General features: G+C 42.2%; 1 protein-coding gene across 1 annotated transcript in view; it reads left to right on the forward strand.

Annotated features, from left to right (window-relative positions):
• Positions 1-20,989, forward strand: part of LOC140714445 (heparan-alpha-glucosaminide N-acetyltransferase) — a 366,646-nt gene that overhangs the window by 293,810 nt on the left and 51,847 nt on the right. Inside the window, exons 13-14 of the mRNA XM_073025743.1 lie at positions 11,677-11,803; positions 13,283-13,369. Of these exons, the coding sequence (XP_072881844.1) occupies positions 11,677-11,803; positions 13,283-13,369 (214 nt within the window). The remainder of the gene's footprint in view (positions 1-11,676; positions 11,804-13,282; positions 13,370-20,989) is intronic.

The following is a 20,989-nucleotide window of genomic DNA, read 5'->3' on the forward strand; positions in this document are numbered from 1 at the left end:
ATAGAGAATGCTATCTTAAGAGCGAAAAATCAATTCTGATTGAGGTTAGAGACAGAACTGGATGCACGCCAACAGTGTTTGCAGGCCATTTTTGAGGTAAGAAATAAAGTCAACTCAACTCTCAATGTTTCAGGAAGTATCTTCCCCTCTACCATCCGATTGCTGAATGGACAATGAATCCATGAACACTGAATCTCTCTCATTTTCCCCTCTCATTTTGCTTCACTTATTTAGTTCATGTTTTTATATACTTCTAATTTTTAGTTTTTTATTGCATTGTACTGCTGACATAAAACAACAAATTTTGCAGCATATACTAATGATATTAAATCTGATTCTGATTCTGTTTTCCTTAAAGTGGAAATCTTGCCTGACAAATCTGTTGGAATTATTTGAGGAAATTACAGGCAGGTTAGATGAAGGAAAGTCAAAGGATGTTCTTTACTTGGATTTTCAAAAGGACTTTGACTTTGGAGCAAGAGATCCTAGGTTCAAATCTAGCCGGATCCTTGCTCATTGATTTTTGAGCTAGCAACTGGGCCATGTAATACAAATAAACACTAAAGAAACAGCAAAGTTGCCACTTATTGCACTAAGTTGATGTGGGGAGGAACTTTTTGACAAGGTGCTACACATGAGGCTGCTTAACAAGATAAGAACCCATGGTATTACAGGAATTATTCTAGCATGGATAGAAGATTGGCTGACTGGCAAGAGGCAAAGAGTCAGAATAAAGGCAGCCTATTCTTGTTAGCTGCCAATGACAAGTGGTATTAGGACGGCTTCTTTTCATGTTTTACAGCATGTTAACAATTTGGATGACAGAATTGATGGCTTTGTTGCCAAGTTTGCAAACAATACAAAGGTAGGTGGAGGAGCAGGTAGTGTTGAAGAAGCAGAGTGTCTGCAGAAGGACTTCAACAGATTGGGAGAATGGGCAAAGATATGGCAAATTGAATATAATGTTGGGGAGTGTATGGTCATGCACTTTGGTAGAAGGATTAAAGGCTTAGTTTATTTTTTAAACAGGGAAAAATTTCAAAAGTCAAAGGTACAAAGGGACTTGGGAGTCTTCATGCAGGATTCCCTAAAGGTTAACTTGCAGTTTGAGTCAGTGGTAAGGAAGGCAAATGCAATGTTAGCATTTATTTCGAGAGGACTAGAATATAAAAGCAAGGATGTGATGCTGAGGTTTCGTGAGGTATTGGTCAGACTGAAAGTGGAGTATTGTGAGCAGTTTTGGGCTCCTTATCTAAGGAAACATATGCCGGTATTGGAGAGCATCCAGAGGAGGGTCAATAAAACGATTCTAGTAATGAAAGGGTTCTCTGGGCCTCTACTCACTGGAGTTTAGAAGAGTGATGGAGGGATCCCTTTAAAAACAATTAAATACTGAAAGGTGTATATAGAGTGGATATGGAGAGGATGATTCCTCTAGTGGGTGAGTCTATTATCAGAGAGCACAGCCTCCATTGGAAACAGAGATGAGGAATTCCTTTACAAACATGAGGGAATCTGCAGATGCTGGAAATCTAAATCAACACACACAAAATACTGAAGGAACTCAACAGGCCAGGCAGCATCTGTGGAAAAGAGTAAACAGTCGACGTTTCAGGCCGAGACCCTTCATCAGGGCTGAAAAGGAAGAGAGGGCGGGGGAACTCAGAATAAGAAGGTGGGAAGAGGAGAGGAAGAAGTACAAGGTGATAGGTGAAACTGGGAGAGGGCAAAGGGGTAAAATGGAGAGTTGGGAAGTCGATTGGAGAAAGAGATAAAGGGATGAAGAAGGGGCAATCTGATAGGAGAGGTCATTAGACATTGGAAGAAAGGGAATGGGGAGGAGCACCAGATGGAGGTGATGGGCAAATAAGAAGGGGAGTCATGAGATCGAAACAAGAATGGGGAATGGTAAGGAAGGAGGGCGCAATTACCGTAAGTTTGAGAAATCGAAATTCATGCCATCAGTTTGGAGGCTACCCAGACAGAATATAAGGTGTTACTCCTCAAACCTGTGTGTGGCTTCATTGTGGCAGTAGAGGAGGCCATGGACTGATATGTCAGAGTGGGAATGGGAAGTATAATTGAAATGGAAATCCTGCTTTATGGGATGGACGGAGCGAAGTTGCTTGATGAAGCAGTCTCCCAAACTACGTCGGGTCTCACTGATATACAGGAGGCCGCACCAAGAGCACTGGATACAGAAGGCAACCCCAACAGACTGACAGGTGAAGTGGTGCCTCCTCTGGAAAGACTGTTTGTGGCCTTGAATGGTAGTGAGGGAGGGGGTGTAGGGGCAGGTGTGGCACTTGTGCCACTTGCAAGGATAAGTGCATGGAGGGGGATCAGTGGGGAGAGACGAGTGGACAAGGAAATTGAGTAGGGAGCAATCCCTGTGGAAAACTGTTTGGTTAACCTGCTTTGCTCTGAGCATTTAAGATACCCCATAGGATATTATTTTTATCTAGTAGATTTCCCTGGAAATCTTTGTTTTGCACACAAAGGTGGACATTTTCTGTAACCAGAGCCAAAGAGCTTCCCTCAGCGACCATACATAGGCCTGCTGCTCATGATTTTCCATTTGTGATTTGCGGTTTTGCTCTGAGGTCCAAGGTGATTGTGACAAGAACATGTTCATGCTGCTGCTCACAGTGGCTACCCAGGTTAGGAAGCCTGGTGGTTGATGCCTTCAGTAGGCAACAATAGCACCTATCTAGTCACGAGCAAAACTCAGAAGTGTAACCTGCGGAGAGGCATGATATCTCAGGGAATAAAGATTCACACATTAGGAAGAATCTCAGATCCGTACAATTTTACTGGAAGCAAGCTGTTACAACAGGCCTTCTGAACAGGTGAACCTATGTGCAACACCTTTCAGGCTATCTTAGTTTGGAAACAAGTTTCAGAATTGCAGTTCATTGTCAATACTGCCAAAAGCTTTAGTCTCAGCCAACTATTCAAGGAGTGGAGTTAAACTCAGAAACTCCTAATTTCAAGGTACTAATGCCACCACTGGGCCAAGGTGACTGTCACCTCCGTGATGTACCATTAATTCAACGCCCTGTTACATACATCGGTTCTGCTTGCTTAATGGCATCTTCCTACATCAGCTGTTAATTCAGAACACCAAACCAGTTCATTCTGACATTACATTTGGATGCTACTGGTTTCAGAGGTAAAGGGCTTGACTTGGGTTTGGAATTGTTTTAGAGGGAAATGCTGAGGTGAAAGATAAGACCATAAGATATAGGAGCAGAATTAGGCCATTTGGCCCATCGAGTCTGCTCTGCCATTTCATCATGGCTGATTCATTTTCCTTTTCAGCCCCAGTCTTCTGCCTTCTCCCCATATCCCTTCATGCCCTGGCCAATCAAGAATCTATCAAACTCTGCCTTAATTATCAGATAAAACTCAACCTCCACAGCCACCTGTGGCAAAGAAGCCACAGATTCACCACTCCCTGGTTAAAGAAATTCTTTCTCATCTCTGCTCTATATGGACGCCCCTCTACTCTGAAGCTGTGCCCTCTCCCACCATAGGAAACATCCTTTCCACATCCACTCTACTGAGGCTTCTCAGAATTCGAAAGGTGTCAATTTAGTCACCCCTCATACTTCTGAATTCCAGTGAATACAGTCCCAGAGTCATCAAACGTTCTTCACATGACAAGCTGTCAATCCTGGAATCGTTTTTGTGAACCTCTTTTGAACCCTTTCCAGTGTCAGCACATCCTTTCTAAGATAAGGGGTCCAAAACTGTTCACAAACATGTAAGGGAGGAAGGTCCAGAGAACAAGGTAGAACCATCTTAACCTGGGGGTGTAGAGAAGCGCACAAGGACATAGAAAGAACATTAAGGTCAAGTTGCAGAGGTGGTTTCTGAAGCCATCAACATATGTAACATGACACGAATTTAAAATTAAACCAGTCAACTTTCTCCCAGACCCTCTCCGTTATGTGAGAGGACACTGCAGAAATATTGAACTTGTCACGCATGAGGCCCGGAATACGTCTGTATCTTGTGAATAATAGAAGCCAGTCACAGTACCGAAGCAGCTCGTCAAACGGATGCTTCCTTATGTGATTTATAAGCTACACCAGCCAGTTTCTTTGAGCCTGTCTCACCACCACTTCTGTTTCACTTCTAATCACGTGCTGGGAATTTTGGATGAACAGGTCTCGCGGGCCCCACTCAGATACTACGGGAATTCTGTTTACTTGATGGCTGCTCCTTTTGATTAATGGCTCATATTACAGATCTTGCTAGGGGATATTAGATAATCATATTCTGTCACACACAAACGGGTGGATGGAATGAAAGGGCATCCATCTTCAGGTCTGCTCAGCCCAGAGGTGTGCCGCATTTAATTTAGGACTAATGTTGTGATTTGTTTCTCCTTTGTCTTTCAATATTAAGCCCCCAGAGGCTACAGAATATACTTGCAAAGAAGGTGAAAGCGTATATGTGAATTTAACAATAATTTCAAAACTATCTGTGCAAATGAATACTTTGTCATATCATTGACAGAAAGTTTTCCATATCTTTGTAAGCATTGTTAAGCTGTGAAGGCATTGCTTTTTCTGTAGCCGTTGTGAATTTATTCTCTGATCCTATTGGACAAATAGAGGCATGTGGTTTGTTTGCTCCTCAATCAATGTAATAGGTACACAGACAGTCAGTTCAGATCCCACTACCAAGCACATCTTTCCCTCCCCCCCTTCTGCTTTTCACAGGGATCGCTCCCTACGCGACTCCCTTGTCCACTCGTACCCCCCATCCCTTCCCACCGATCTCCCTCCTGGCACTTATCCTTGTAAACGGAACAAGTGCCACACCTGCCCTTACACTTCCTCCCTCACCACCATTCAGGGCCCCAGACAGTCCTTCCAGGTGAGGCGGCACTTCACCTGTGAGTCGGCTGGTGTGATATACTGCGTCTGGTACTCCCGGTATAGCCTTCTATATATTGGTGAGACCTGACGCAGTCTGGGAGATCGTTTCGCTGAACGCCTACGCTCTGTCTGCCAGAGAAAGCAGGATCTCCCAGTGGCCACACATTTTAATTCCACGTCCCATTCCCATTCTGATATGTCTATCCGTGACCTCCTCTACTGTCAAGATGAATCCAAACTTAGGTTGGAGGAACAACACCTTATATACCGGCTGGGTAGCCTCCAACCTGATGGCATGAACATTGACTTCTCTAACTTCCGTTAATGCCCCTCCTCCCCTTCTTACCCCATCCCTGACATATTTAGTTGTTTGCCTGTTCTCCATCTCCCTCTGGTGCTTCCCCCCCACCTTCTTTCTCCCGAGGCCTCCCGTCCCATGATCCTTTCCCTTCTCCAGCTCTGTATCACTTTCGCCAATCACCTTTCCAGCTCTTAGCTTCATCCCACCCCCTCCGGTCTTCTCCTATCATTTCGCATTTCCCCCCTCCCCCCACTACTTTCAAATCTCTTACTATCTTTCCTTTCGGTTAGTCCTGACAAAGGGTCTCGGCCCGAAACGTCGACAGCGCTTCTCCCTATAGATGCTGCCTGGCCTGCTGTGTTCCACCAGCATTTTGTGTGTGTTGTTGTTTGAATTTCCAGCATCTGCAGATTTCCTCATGTTTGCAGTTCTGTGTCTAACTGGTATGGGGGGGGGGGGGGCACTGCAATGGATCAGAAAATACTGCAAATGGTTGCTAACTCAGCCAGCTTCATCACTGGTACTAACCTCCCCAGTATTGTGGATATCTTCAAAAGGCAAAGCCTCAAAAGGGTAGCATGCATCATTGAGGATCCATCACCCAGGACATGCCCTTTCCTCATTACTACCATCAGGGAAGAGGTACAGGAGCATGAAGGTACACTTAACATTTTAGAAACATCTTCTTCCCCTTCACCATCAGATTTCTGAACGGACAATGAACCAACCTATGAACACTACATCACCATGTTTGCTTTCTTTTTGCATTACTTAGTTAATTTAAGTTTTTAAAGTATATTTCTTATAGAAATGTATTGTTTTTTTTAGATGTTGCACTGTATGCTATCACAAAACAACAAATTTCATGACATACTCTATGTCAATTATATTAAAACTGCTTCTGATTCTGATTTTGAGGTTAGAGGTTCAACAAATAAGTATGTGCTGTTTCATAAATAATTTCAAAGCCATTGCAATCTTCATCACATCAGTCATTTGAGCAAGTTTGTTAGTCTGGTTTCAATGTTGTCTTTCTTCTCCCTTTCTCACTTCCCACCTTCTGGTTTGCTACTAACAGCGGACATATAAACATACAAAAGATGGACACTGTTCTAAGTGATAACACAAAGCAGGCAAGAGAAAACTGGCAGTCAGTTTAATCTCTATCTTTGTATCTTCTTTCATTTGTTTTGCAAAATACAACAGAATAACAAATAATTTAAACTAAAAAATACTTTATTTATAAACAATTTAACCAGAATTTCTGATGTGGCTTCTTAACAGAACCAGACAACTTCAGAGGCCTCTACACTGAAACACCTATAGCAGTACAGTATACAGGGAGTAGTTGTTAACATTGTAAAGGGGTGCCTACATAATCCTAAGAGGAAATGTAGATGCTGGAAATCTAGAGTAATAACCACAATGTGCTGGAGGAACTCAGCAGGTCATGCAGCATCTGTGGATGTCAATACTTCGGGCTGAGACCCTTCATCAAGACTAGAAAGGAAAGGGAGAAGTCAGAATAAGAAAGTTGGGCAGGGGAGGAAGAAGTACAAGGTGGCAGGTGATAGGTGAAACCAGGGGAGGGGGAGTGAGTGAAGTAAAGAGCTGGGAATTTGATTGGTAGAAGAGATAAAAGGATAGAGAAGGGAGGATCTGATAGAAGAGGACAGAAGACTGTGGAAGAAAGGAAATGGGGAAGAGCATCAGAGGGAGGTGATGGGCAGGTAAGAAGAGAAGGTGTGAGAGGTGAACAAGAATGTGGCCTTAGTGTGGCAGTAGAGGAGGCAATGGACTCCCATGAGAGAATGGGAATAGGAAATAGACTTGAAATGGGTGGCTACCAGGAAATCTCACTTTTTGTGGCCACACTCAGGTTGGAGAAGCAACACCTTATATTCCATCTGGGTAGCCTCCAACCTGATGAAATGAACATTGATTTCTTGAACTTACGGTAATTACTCACCCTCCTCTCCTTCACCATTCCTCATTCTTATTTCCCTCTCATACTTTCTCTTCTTACCTGCCCATCACCTCCCCCGGTGCTCTGCCCCCTTGCCCTTCTTCCATGGTTTTCTGTACTCCCCTATCAGATTATCCCTTCTCTAGCCCTTTATCTCTTCTACTAATCAACTTTCCAGCTCTTTACTTCTCCTCTTCATCCACTCTCAGTATCACCTATCACCTGCCACCTTGTACATCTTCCTTCCCTCCCCCACCTTCTTATTCTGACTCCTTACCCCTTTCTTTCTGGTCCTGATGAAGGGTCTTGACCCGAAAGGTCAACTATTTATTCCCATCCATAGTTTCTACCTGACCGGTTGAGCTCCTCCAGCACGTTGCGTGTGTTGTGCATATTGCATAACCTGTACAATATACTGTATCTTGCACTCTCCAAAGATTTCAGAATTCTCTCCCACATGGATATTATTTTGTCATGTTTTACTGTTCCACCCAAGTACATTTCAGAGTCCCCAGAAATCAGGACAATTGGGAAGAAGAATATGGAACAAATTTGGACAGTGCTTTTGAAAAGCCAATATTAGCAGAACATGGTGAAAAGAGGTCTCAGTGCCGTAAAGTATTTGTTTACCCATGTGTGAAATTTATTTGTGTTACATCACTTGTGAATAATCACACAGAAAGTAGTTTCCTAAGGGCCTCAATCTCAAATGGCTTTTAAACTATTGCTCTCATTTCAGTTCCTGCATTCTACCATAAACTTCTCATTCCAGTTTTAAAGGTGCAGTAGCATCTTCCATGGACAAAAAGATTGCAGCCCATTCACTTTATAAAATATTATAGGATTCAGGTTGACCCAGAGTAACAGAGAACCTGGGAAGGACAAAAACCCAGCTTGTAGAATAGAAATTCCACCTAGGGCTACCAGCATGGAAAAGGTGAACCAGATCCATTCTAAAATGCCTTTGTTTTGGTTAGAGAATTACTTTTAGATCACTGTTTGGAGTCGAGTGCCACATGTCATATTATTAACTTGAATCTGTGTAACTCTTGCAAAGCACAGGAGAGAAGTGGAGAGAATTTCAGTCAGCATTCTAAAATCATTGCAAGAAATGCTTATTTAGGAGAATTATATTGAGGTGGATTTTCTCACCTTTCCTGAATGCCACTGGTGACCAACTTTCTTACAGCTTTACCAATGGCCTGACTGGGTAGATGATTCCTGCTTTATTGTAGTCACATCATATCCTCCCTTGTGATGGATTGATTTCCCTGGTTGTCTCTCTTTTGCTTCAGTTTGCCCTCTTCTGTGTCTGGCTCCAGTTGTCATAAAGTCTTTGCAGGAAGTTAGAGAGCTGGGAAAGCATTGCACCCTGTGGAAATTAAATCAGATGAAAATACTTTGCATGTTCGATATTTGTTTCCTGCATGTTAATTTCTTTCAGTTTATTACTGTTGTCAGAGCAAAATAGTTCCTCAGAATGCTGATTCTCTGCTTTGAACTCCTGAACTTCCTTCTCAGAGGAAGTTTTATCTCAAGCAATCTATTATAGATCCATTCAGATGGTTTACTTATTTTCCATGCACAACGATTACCTGAGTGTGTAATTTCTCATTACTGTATACAATTCCATTCTTAGTCCAACATTTATGTAAGCTTCTCAAAAGGTAATCCTCCACCACTGTTAGATTTCCATGAAAATAAATAGTTACTGCATGGTCAATTTTATAAGAGCACTTCTTGTGGTTGCATATAGTGGGAAGGTTATTCCCAGACAGAACAGAGACGCCTAGGTAATTCCCCAACGTAAAACCTTGCAACTGTACTGCTGTAAGTGACTGCAATGCTCTTTATCCATGGAATTTCTATGTGATGAACCTCCTATCTCTATTTCTTTTGTCTGGAGGAATGATGTTATGTACATCTGAAGAAATATCTCTGCATTTTCCAAGAGAAGTTTCTGTAAATTCTCTCAGTTTTATTTCCTTTTCTTTTAAATAGGCTATTTTCTGAGTAAGTTGACCCTTTTAGTGATATCTAGTATATTTTCCCTGAACTCAGCTCCATGCATTACAATACCTCTAGCTCATTGGCTAATCAAGAATCAACTTTATTCATCACATACGTGTATTAGGAATTTGCTGTGGAATGCTGGCACCGCGTACAATAGAAAAAAAAGTTTACCAATTATAAAGAATATAGAATTATATAAAAATAAAGTTAGAAGTGCAGATATGGAACAAAATGTGCCTAAAAACCAGCATATACAGTATTTACAATGTAAACAGCATTATAAAAATGTTTAAAGTGTTTATAGTGCAGTGCAGTGACTGCGGTAATAGGTAGAGGGGGATTGGGGGCGGAAATTGAATGGTTGATCAGATTAACTGCTAGGGGTGTACATATACAGCCCAGGCAGTTAGTCTAGGTGTAGTACAGTATTGTCATTAGACAATCTGTTCAATATGAAGTTTGATCAGCAATTCATAAAAGGAAATATTTGCGAAGCTGTAAGATTTTGGATAACCACCTCTTCTTGGACTACCCGCCACCCCCCCGGTACCCTGTCTGCTCTGGATCTTTTCATCTCGAATTGCCGATGAGATATCAACCATCTCGACTTCAGCATTTCTCTCTTCTCCTCAAACCTTACCGCCTCAGTTTTCACTGCCCTCCACTCTCTCCGTACCGATCCCAACCTTACCGTCAAACACGCAGACAAAGGGTGTTCTTTTGTAGTGTGGTGGATTGACCTCGATCTTACTGAGGTCAGGTAGCAATTCTCAGACACCTCTTCATACCTACCCCTTGAAGAGAACCCCACTCCGGACCATCAGAATACTGTCTCTGACACTATCACTAACCTCATCAACTCTGTAGAGCTCCCATCCACTGCCACCAAACTCAAAAATCCCCTACTCCACTGCTCCTGCTTCTACCTCCATCCCAAGATCCACACACGTGATTGTCTGGGTAGCCTCATTGTCTCTGCCTGCTCCTGCCCTACTCTACTCCTGTCCTCATACCTTGACTCAATTCTATCTCCCTTGGTTCAGTCCCCCCCACCTACATCCATGATACTTCTCATGCTCTTGATCTCCTCAGTAATTTCCAATCCCCTGGCCCTGACCATTTCACCATGCATATCCCCCCTTCTATCCCCCATCAAGAAGACCTTAAAGCTCTCTATTTCTTTCTCAATAATAGAACCAAACAATTCCTCTCCACCACTACCCTCCTCCATCTGGCAGAACTGGTCCTCACCTTCAACAATTTTTCCTTTTGCTCCTCCCACTTTCTCTAGACTCAAGGGATAGCCATGGGCACTCACATGGGTCCCAGCTATGCCTGCCTCTTTAACAATTATAGTGTTCCTCTTATCCTTACCTCCCACCCCAATCAAACATTGGAGCATCCAATCAAACACATCATCCTCTGCAATTTCCACCACCTCCAAAGGGACCCTACCCCCAAACATATACATACCTCCCCCCATCTCTCTGCTTTCCACAGGATCGCTCCCTCTGAGATTCTCTTGTCCATTTGTCCCTCCCCACTAATCTTCCTGCCGGCATATATCCCTGCAAGCAGGTAAACTGTTATACCTGCCCAGTTACCTCCTCCCTCACCTCCATTCAGGGCTCCAATCAATCTTTCAAGGTGAGGCAACACTTAACATATGAGTCTGCCGGGGTTGTCTATTGTGTCCAGTGCTCCTGATGCAGCCTCCTCTATATTGGTGAGACCCTTCATAAACTGCGGGACCACTTCATTGAGCACCTCTGCTCCATGCGCCAAAAGCAGAACTTGCCAGTGGCCAAACATTTTAATTCCAATTTCCATTTCCACTCTGACATTTTGGTTCACGGCCTCCTCTTGTGCCAAGATGAGGCCACCCTCAGGGTGAGGAGCAACACCTTATATTCCATCTGGGAAGCCTCCAGCCTGATGGCCTGGACATCGATTTCTCCTTTCGGTAAAAGGATTTTCCTTCCCCCTCCCCCCTTCTATTCCCCATTCTGGCCTCTTGCCTCTTCTCACCTGCCTATCATCTCCTCCTGGATCCCCTCCTTTTTCACTTTCTGCTATGGTCCAATCTCCTCTTCCGTCAGATTTCTTCCACTCCAGCCCTTTATCTTTCCTACCAACCTAGCTTTACCTATCACCTTCTAGCTATTTATTCTGGCATCTTACCCCTTCCTTTCCAGTCCTGAAGAAGGGACTTGAGCTGAAACGTTAACTGTTTATTCATTTCCATAGGTGCTGCCTTAATCGTTGAGTTCCTCCAGCATTTTGTACGCTTTGCTTTGGATTTCCAGCATCTGCAGACTTTCTCATGTTCATAAGCCATTAGCAGTTAGACCATGCAAATCTGATTGTAACTGTGACACTAATCTCGGCTGTCTACTCTATTTAGATAAGATTAAAGATGTTAAAACTGGACTGCTTCTGATTACTCTGTATTGGAAGATGGATTCATTGCTCAACTCTGACTTATGTCACAGTAATTGACTTCACAGGGGCTACCTTGGAGCTGGAGGTATAGGAGATGATGGAAAATTCTCAAATTGTACTGGAGGGGCTGCAGGCTACATAGACAAACGGCTTCTGGGAACGAATCACATCTACAATTGGCCCACCTGCAAGGTAATGTCTCTGTCATACTGATGGTCTGAGTTGAGGTCACTTGCACAGAAACACTTGTAATGAGTATGCCAGAGGCTGCGGAGCGCTGGTAAACAGGGCAAGGTTTGGGACTCGAAATTCCAGTCAGGGACTTTTCTTTAGAACTCAAGAATGCAACTGATGGAGCAGTAAATGTAGATACTAGGACAAGAAAGAGAGGGGAAAAGAGGAAAAATTCGAGGTCTCTGACAGAGTGGAAGGCAGGATCATTATTCCCTGATGAACGACGGCAGCAAATGCTCTGAACTAACAAGTCAAAATTTGAAATTTTTGGCTTAAACAGGAGGCAGTTTTTCGGTAGAAGAGCTGGAGAGCATTAGATGGATGAATGTCTGCAGCCAACAGAGCACCATGGTGGGGTTCCCTGCAGGTTTGGGGCTGCATTTCTGCAAATAGAGTTGGCGATCAGGTCAGAATTAAAAGAATCCTCAATGCTGAGAAGTACAAGCAGATTCCCATCCATCACGCAGTACTATCAGAGAGGTGTCTCTTACATGTTCTTGTAACCATCTAGCTGGCACCAAACCAATGTGAGACGTTCCCTGCAGAAACATCTCACTGCTCACGGGTTGTATTAAATGATTCACTGCTTCATTTGGCAGTGAAGATAATAGTTAGGTATCTTTTTATTCTGGGTAGGGTTTAAAGAACTGAGGGGCAACACCGCATGCTGTGTGCCTTTGGCTTGCCCCCGCTGCCTTAAGATAATCTTGAGGATAGATCTCAGTCATGCCTCCGATTTAAGGAGAATTACTCTGATTCCCAACTCAACTCCAAAATGCACAAACCATACACGAAACATCAAAACTCCCATAATTCATCACCTTTGGGACTTCAGTGTTGCTGGACTAGCAGGTATTGAATTAAACTTTTTATAGACTTTACACAACGGCAAAATAAAAATTCCAATTAACAGGTGAGTTTAAAGGGAGCAGGGGAAACAAGACTTTATTAAATCTAAACAGAGCCCAGGAAACAGGGTGAGTATAAAGAGTATTGGAAATACTGTCCCATCGAGTTAAAAGGGAGCATGGGAACAGTGAGTTTAAAAAGAGGAAAGGCACCCTGGTGAGTTTAAAATGAATGTTGGAGTGGAGCCCAAAATAGCCAGATGCTGAACCTTTGTGAGTTCCAAACAATGGGACAGTAGATTACTGGAGATTTACTATTTAACACGATTCTGCCCAGCTAAACTCTGCACAACAATACACAACACAGTGCTACATTGTACAACATAACTATGGACTACATTATGCACACTACAAAATCAAACAATCTTTTCAAATTATATCTTTTGGTATCAACAGAAATTTTACAATGTGTTTCATTCTAGTGAACTAAATCCACAGTACATTTGGCCATAGAATTCATCAGAGTCTAGGTATTTCTGAACAACTTGAAATATCTTACACTTACTTCCATATTTATCTTATATTTCAGAAGCTGTATCATACTACTGAGCCCTTCGATCCAGAAGGAGTCCTGGGAACAATCAATTCCATTGTAATGGCCTTTATTGGATTACAGGTAAGAATGATGAGCAAATTTCACCAACATCAATACCTGTTTCAGGTTTAAATTGATGTTCCCTAATTCAAAAGTCCTCATTTAAGAATTTCATTTCCAATCATTTTTTTAAAACAAACTTCTATCATGAAATAGTAACAGCGTTATAAAGGAAATCAAGAACTTATGAATTTTCTGGTTGACACACAGGTCATTTCATACACATACTCTGCTGAACTTCACTGGAAGGAAATAGAAGTGTGTTGTGTGAACTAACCTGGCTTCTCCAGTTTGGTTTCTTGATGTTTATGGGTTTGCAACAACAGCTCACTTCTTCCCTTTCACATTGGCTCATAGAGGGCAACAAGACTGACCCCAACATGAAAACAGATGAGCTCTGATGAAAGATTAAAACAATTTACTAGCCTTAGCTTATTGGTCGCATTACATTAGCATCCAGAGTTCATGAGTTCAAATCTCACTATGGCACCTTGTAGATTTAATCCACCTTTATAAACCGGCATTAGTGATGTGAAATATAAAGCTACTAGATTGTTGCAAAAAATCCATCTGGTTTACCGAAGTCATCCAGACAAGGGCAAGGAAACCTGATATACTTACCTAGCCTGTCTTACAGAAGGTTCTATGCCCACCAATGTAGTTGACTCCTACCATGGTCAACTTAAAGGAAAAGCTGATGAAAAATAAACTCAAAAGGTAAGCTGCATTTATAGTATCATTTGACCCGCTGCATTTGCATCAGCCATCAAACTCCCATCTTCACTAATCCTACATCAATCCCATTTTCTTTATTCTTCCCACATTCCCATCAATGCCCTTCAGATTTTGCCACGCACCAGTATACCAGTGGAAATTTATAGAAGTCAGTCAACCTACCAGTCTGCAAATCTTTTGGATGGAGGGGAAACCAGAACACCTGGAGGATGTTCCACAGATAACACCAGATGTCAGGATTGAACCTGAGTTAGTGGAGCTGTGAGACAGCAGCTCACTAGTTGCAACACTGTGCAACAGGTCTGTTTAACAGGACAACAGGATGACAACTATAAGGATGAGATCGAAGGAGGAATACATAAAAGCTGCATTAGAGAATGGTTTAAAAGTTGAGTTTTAGATAGGGATTATCAGAACCTGGGTTTTAAGCCTGCTGTATATTGGTGAGACCCAATTAGATTGGGAGACTGCTTCTTGGAGCGCCTTTGATCTGTATGCCACAAAAAGTGGGATTTCCCAGAGCCGCCCATTTCAATTCAACTTCCTATTCCCATTCTGACACGTCAGAACAAGGCCTCCTGTACTGCCACAATGAAGCCACTTCCAAGTTGGAAGAGCAACACCTTATATTCTGTCTGGGTCATCTCCAACCTGATGTCATGAACATCAATTTCTCAAACTTCTGGTAATTGCTCCTTCCCACTTCTCTTCTTCACCATCCCCCCCATTCCTGTTTCCCTTTCACACCTTCTCTTCTTACTTGCCTAACACCTCCTTCTGGTGTTCCTCCCCCTTCCCTTTCTTCCATGGTGCTCTGTCTTCTATCAGATTCTCCCTTCTCCAGCTTTATCTCTTCTACCAATCAACTTTCCAGCTCTTTACTTCACTCTCTCCTTTCCCCTATTTTACCTATTACCTGCCACCTTGCTCTTCCTCCTCACCCCCCCCCACCTTCTCACTCTGACTCCTTCCCCCTTCCTTTTCAGTCCCCAAGAAGAGTTTTGGCCTGAAACATCGGATGTTTACTTTTCCATAGATGCTGCCTGGTCTGCTGAGCTCCTCCAGCATTGTGTGTTAGCTGCTCTGGGTTTTAAGCAGTTTGAGGCATGACTGCAAAAGGCTAGATTAGATTGGCCTTATTTGTCACATAAACATTTAAACATTGAAACTTGCAGTGAAATGCCCTGTTGGCATCAATGACCAACACAGTCCAAGGATGTGCTGGAGGCAGCCCACAAGTGTTGCCATGCATCCATTGCCAACATAGCATGCCCATAAATTGTAACCAAGAAAGACCGTATTTGAGGCCAGAATCAGAGAGACTGAAATCTTGAAATAAGATAATTATATGGCTCTAAGAGAATAGATAGATAGATAGATAGATAGATACTTTATTCATCCCCATGGGGAAATTCAACTTTTTTCCAATGTCCCATACACTTGTTGTAGCAAAACTAATTACATACAATACTTAACTCAGTAAAAAATATGATATGCATCTAAATCACTATCTCAAAAAGCATTAATAATAGCTTTTAAAAAGTTCTCAAGTCCTGGCGGTTGAATTGTAAAGCCTAATGGCATTGGGGAGTATTGACCTCTTCATCCTGTCTGAGGAGCATTGCATCGATAGTAACCTGTCGCTGAAACTGCTTCTCTGTCTCTGGATGGTGCTATGTAGAGGATGTTCAGAGTTATCCATAATTGACCGTAGCCTACTCAGCGCCCTTCGCTCAGCTACCGATGTTAAACTCTCCAGTACTTTGCCCACGACAGAGCCCGCCTTCCTTACCAGCTTATTAAGACGTGAGGCGTCCTTCTTCTTAATGCTTCCTCCCCAACACGCCACCACAAAGAAGAGGGCGCTCTCCACAACTGACCTATAGAACATCTTCAGCATCTCACTACAGACATTGAATGACGCCAACCTTCTTAGGAAGTACAGTCGACTCTGTGCCTTCCTGCACAAGGCATCTGTGTTGGCAGTCCAGTCTAGCTTCTCGTCTAACTGTACTCCCAGATACTTGTAGGTCTTAACCTGCTCCACACATTCTCCATTAATGATCACTGGCTCCATATAGAGATGAGGTGGCTCAAGAGGTTGATATGATTTAAATTGAGCAGAGAACATAAAATATTTGGAGACTAGGGTTAAAGGTGGTCAGAACAATGGTAAAAGGCATTCAGGACTTGATATAGGTTAGGAGATACCCACTTTCAAATAAAGTAGAAAAGCAGGTCTTTCAGGACACTATCTGAAAATCAGAGTTATACAGCGAGAAAAGAGGCCCTTTGGCCAAACTCAATCATATTAACCAGAATGCCCACCTAAGATAGTCCCATTTTTCATATGTTTGGCCCAAATCCCATGAACCAGGGGTTCCCAACCTAGGATCCACAGAGACCCTCAGTTAATGGTAGAGGTCCATGGCATAAAATAAAACACTGGGAACCCCTGCTCTAAACCCTTCCTATCCATGGACATGAGAGCCATCAATATAGAACACCTTGACCAAAACAAATTCTTGGAATCACCTACAGATTCTTAGAGATGGAAAAGATTCTTAGAGATAGAATCTATGGGCATTTAGAGAATCATGGCCTGATCAGGGACAGTCAGCATGGCTTTGTGAAGGGGATCTGAGTTTTGCTGAAAAGGGCATTGGTTATTGTCTACCTCTGATTGCCCATGAGATGGTGGAGGTGTGCTGCCTTCTTGAAGCACTACAATCCTGTTAGACCATAAGACCATAAGACATAGGAGCAGAATTAGGCTATTCAGCCTACCGAGTCTGCCCCACCATTCCATCATGGCTGATCCCGGATTCCATTCAACCCCATACACCTGCCTTCATGCCATGTCCGTTGATGTTTTGACCAATCAGGAAACTATCAAGTTCTACTTTAAATATACCCATGGACTTGGCCTTGGTAGGTTTCAATGAGATACCCCCGCATTCTTCTAAATTCCAGTGAGTACAGGACCAAAGCTATAAAACGCTCCTCATATGTTAACCCCTTCATTCCTGGAATCATCCTTGTAAACCTCCTTAGGACTCTCTCCAATGACAACACATCCTTTCTGAGATATGGGGCCCAAAACTGTTGACAATGTTCCAAGTGCATCCTGACTAAATTCTTATAAAACCTCAGCATTATCTACTTGCTATGCTAATCTCTTTGAAATAAAAGCCAACATTGCATTTGCCTTCTTTACTGCAGACTCAACCTGTGAATTAACCTTCTGGGAGTCTTGCACGAGGGCTCCCAAATCCCTCTGCACCTCTGATGTTTGAATTTTCTCTCCATTTAGATAACAGTCTGTATTATTGTTCCTTTTACCAAAATTCATTTTCATACGTTTCCCAACACTGCATTCTATCTGCCACTATTTTGTCCATTCTTCCAATTTGTCTAAGTCCTACTGCAATTGCATTGCTTCCTCAGCACTACCTACCCCTCCACCTATCTATCAAAATTTGCCTCAATGCCATTAATTCCATGATCTAAATCATTGACAAACAATGTGAACTAGTCACTGGCAGCCAAGCAGAAAAGGCCCCCTTTATACCCATTCACTGCCTCCTGCCTGTCAGCCATCCCTCTATCCATGCCAGTATCTTTCCTGTAATGCCATAGGATTTTATCTTGTTAAGCAGCCTCATGTGAGGCACCATATCAAATGCCTTCTGAAAATCCAAGTAAATGACATCCACTCCCTCTCCTTTGGCCATCCTGCTAGTTACTTCCTCGAAGAACTCATACAGATTTATCAGGCAAGATTTCCCTTTACAGATGCTGACTTTTACTTATTTTATCATTAGTCTCCAAGTACCCTGAAACCTCATCCTTAATAACAGAATCCAACACTTTCCCAACCATTGAGGTTAGACTAACTGGCCTACAATTTCCTTTCTTTTGCCTTCCTCCATTTTTAAAGAGTGGAGTGACATTTGCAATCTTCTAGTCCTGTGGGAGGCTGGTTCACTTTGGGAGAATCAGCCAGGGTAGGTCTTACACACTGAGTGGTAGGACACTGAGCTGTATGGTACAACAGAGGCATCTGGTACACAGAAAGTAGCATCACAGGTAGATAGGGACGTAAGGAAAACTTCAGGCACATTGGCATGTTCGCTCTTTTTTTTGTGATTGCAAGACCCTGTTAGACATTAATTGCTGCAAGCCTGCTTCCCATGTTTGGTGGGGAGACAGATGGTGAGGCAGTGGTGTCACCTCAGTTGTAACAAGGACTAGACCTCAATCTTTGGGGTTTCATTGTAGCGTGGCATCTGGGCTTAGTTGGGGTTGGCTCTCCCATTGGTGCTGCCCTCCAGTGTTGGATTGGTGGAATTACAGGGCGGACTGCTGGGAACCATCTATTTACGGTACTTGTCACTCAGCTTCTTGAACTAAAAATATGTTTTCTTACGTGACTGTACTTTTTTTTCCCTTTCTCGTTATTTTGAATGTGGGGGTATGTTTTTGCACCTTGGCCCAAAGGAATGCAGTCTCATTCGGCTGTATCCATGTTTGGTTTGAATGAAAATTAAACTTGATCTAATTTGACTTTGATTTGATTTGGCCTTCATAAATCAATGTATTGAGTACAGGAATTGGGATGCTACGTTGAAATTGTATAAGATATTGGTGAGGCCTAATTTTGAAGTATTGTGTGCAGTTTTGGTTAGCTGACTACAGTTAAAGATATCTGTAAGATTGAAAGAGTGCAGAGAAAATTTACAACAATGTTGTTATGACTCGAGGACCTGAGTGAGAGGGGAGGGTTGAATAGATTCGGACTTTATTCCTTAGAACATAGAAGATTGAGAGGAGATTTGATAGAGGTATACAAAATTATGAGGGGTGTAGATAGGGTAAATGCAAGCAGGCTTTTTTCACTGAGGGAGGGTGAGACTAGAACTGGAGGTCATAGATTAAGGGTGAAAGGTGAAATGTTTAAGGGTCACATGAGAGGAACCTCTTCACTTTGAGGGTGGTGAGAGTGTGGAACGAGCTGCCAATGTAAGTGGTGGATGCAGGTTTGATTTCAACACTTGAGAGAAATTTGGATAGGTACATGGACGAGTGGGGTATGAAGGGCTAAGATCTGGGTGCAGGCCAATGGGACTATGCAGATTAATGACTATATGGTAGGATGGTGGTTGGATTGAAAGAGGCCATTAAGCTAATCAAATTGATGTAAGAGTAATTCAGCTTGTCCTGTTGCTCCTTGTACTCCTTCTCTCCAAATTTTGGTAAATTCTTTAACAAGATATTCTGCAGATATTGGGAATCTTAAGCAACCTGCACAGGATGCTGCAGGAACCAACAGATCTTGCTGAGTTCCTCCAGCATTTTGTATGTGCCGGTGAATTATTTCTTTTTCGATACTTCATCATTTCCCTTTTGAATGCTACAGTGGGATTATTCTATCCCCAACAATGCATTCCAGACCTTACTACTTGCTCTGTAAAAGCGCTTACATTATGTTCCTTCTGGTTCTTTTGTGAGAACGCCTCATTTTATCTTAATAAAAGTAATTAAATGGCTCTGAGGTTTTCCATGACTGTAAAGGCAATAAAAAAAGGCAGGTTAATTCCTTTCCTTTCACTGACGTTAAAATGTGTCTGGGAGTCAAATACTTAAAGGGAATTTCAGTGATTCTGCCCATGAACTCCACTATACTCTGATTTTTCTGAGAATGAATAATCTACCTCCATGTACAGATTTTAACAGCTAGCGATTCCGGATAGATAGTGTCATCTTGCCTGATGTTTTGTGAAGTATTTATGATATTATTATCTAGAAGTAAAAGGTCAGAGAAGATATGGCCTCTCCGTGACACAGTTGGGATAATGTAAGTGGTTCACCTTTTTTAATTTGAATGCTAGAAGTGATTAAATTAATATTTCATTGAGGAAGGAAGTGACAAATAATAACTACCTGTAAATTGAAGAGACTTAGAGGTAATGTTTTTTAAAAAAATCACACCTATAGAACAGTGCAGGAACTGCAGAACCACAGACTGATCTAGCCTGTGTACAATGGGGTGTGTGCTTTGAGCAATGCCCTTCAATTCTGTTCTCTTGATGGATGAGTGAAGTACATGACCAGGCTTAAATCTTTTAGACAGAGGTGTTTTCTTTCACTTTTGAATCTAGTTCAGGTCAGTGCTTGAAATTCCACCTCTTGCTGGAGTCTTTAGAAATCAGCAAGTCAGGGACAACTGCAACGTTTGATTAAAGTAAATAGCCTCTGCTGTATTGTGCATTTGTTGTTTGCAACTGCGATTGAATTTCTCCTCCTTCAATTTCCTTAAGATGATCATATCCCAAGTAAATGGATATTACCCTCATAAATTCTCAACTGACTTTGGATCTGTCACTATGGAGTCGGTATGTTTATACATCCAGGCCTTCTCTAAGCAACTCTTTTATTCCCCTGGGTTAATTTTTCACTAACTTAGTTTCAGCTCTTTTTTTAAAATACGTCTTGTAAGTTTGGCTCAGCTAATAGCCTTGGTGATAGCGAGTCGCCTGTCTGGGCCAAGTGCAAACCCTTTGGCACTATAAAGAAGGGTTAAAAGATCTACAGGTGTCCTCTGTATAATTCTGCAAACAAAATTAAGTAAAACATAACAATTGATTAGTCAATTTTTTGCATTTTGTGGGATCTTGTTGAGTTGTGCAATGGTTACTATATTTTTTAACATAAGAACAGCTTTTGCATTTCAATGTAGTTTGCATTTTTTTCAAAATTCATCCTAGTAATTTGCATAAAGCAAACCCTGTAGTCATAACAATGCATCTCTACATCCATGCTCAACATCAGTGGAATGTCTTTTGGAACTATAAAATCTATTTATTTAATAACTGAATAAGATACAATGTGGTATAGGCCTTTCCA

This window comes from Hemitrygon akajei, chromosome 21, assembly GCF_048418815.1.
Source record: "Hemitrygon akajei chromosome 21, sHemAka1.3, whole genome shotgun sequence".
Classification (NCBI taxonomy): domain Eukaryota; kingdom Metazoa; phylum Chordata; class Chondrichthyes; order Myliobatiformes; family Dasyatidae; genus Hemitrygon; species Hemitrygon akajei.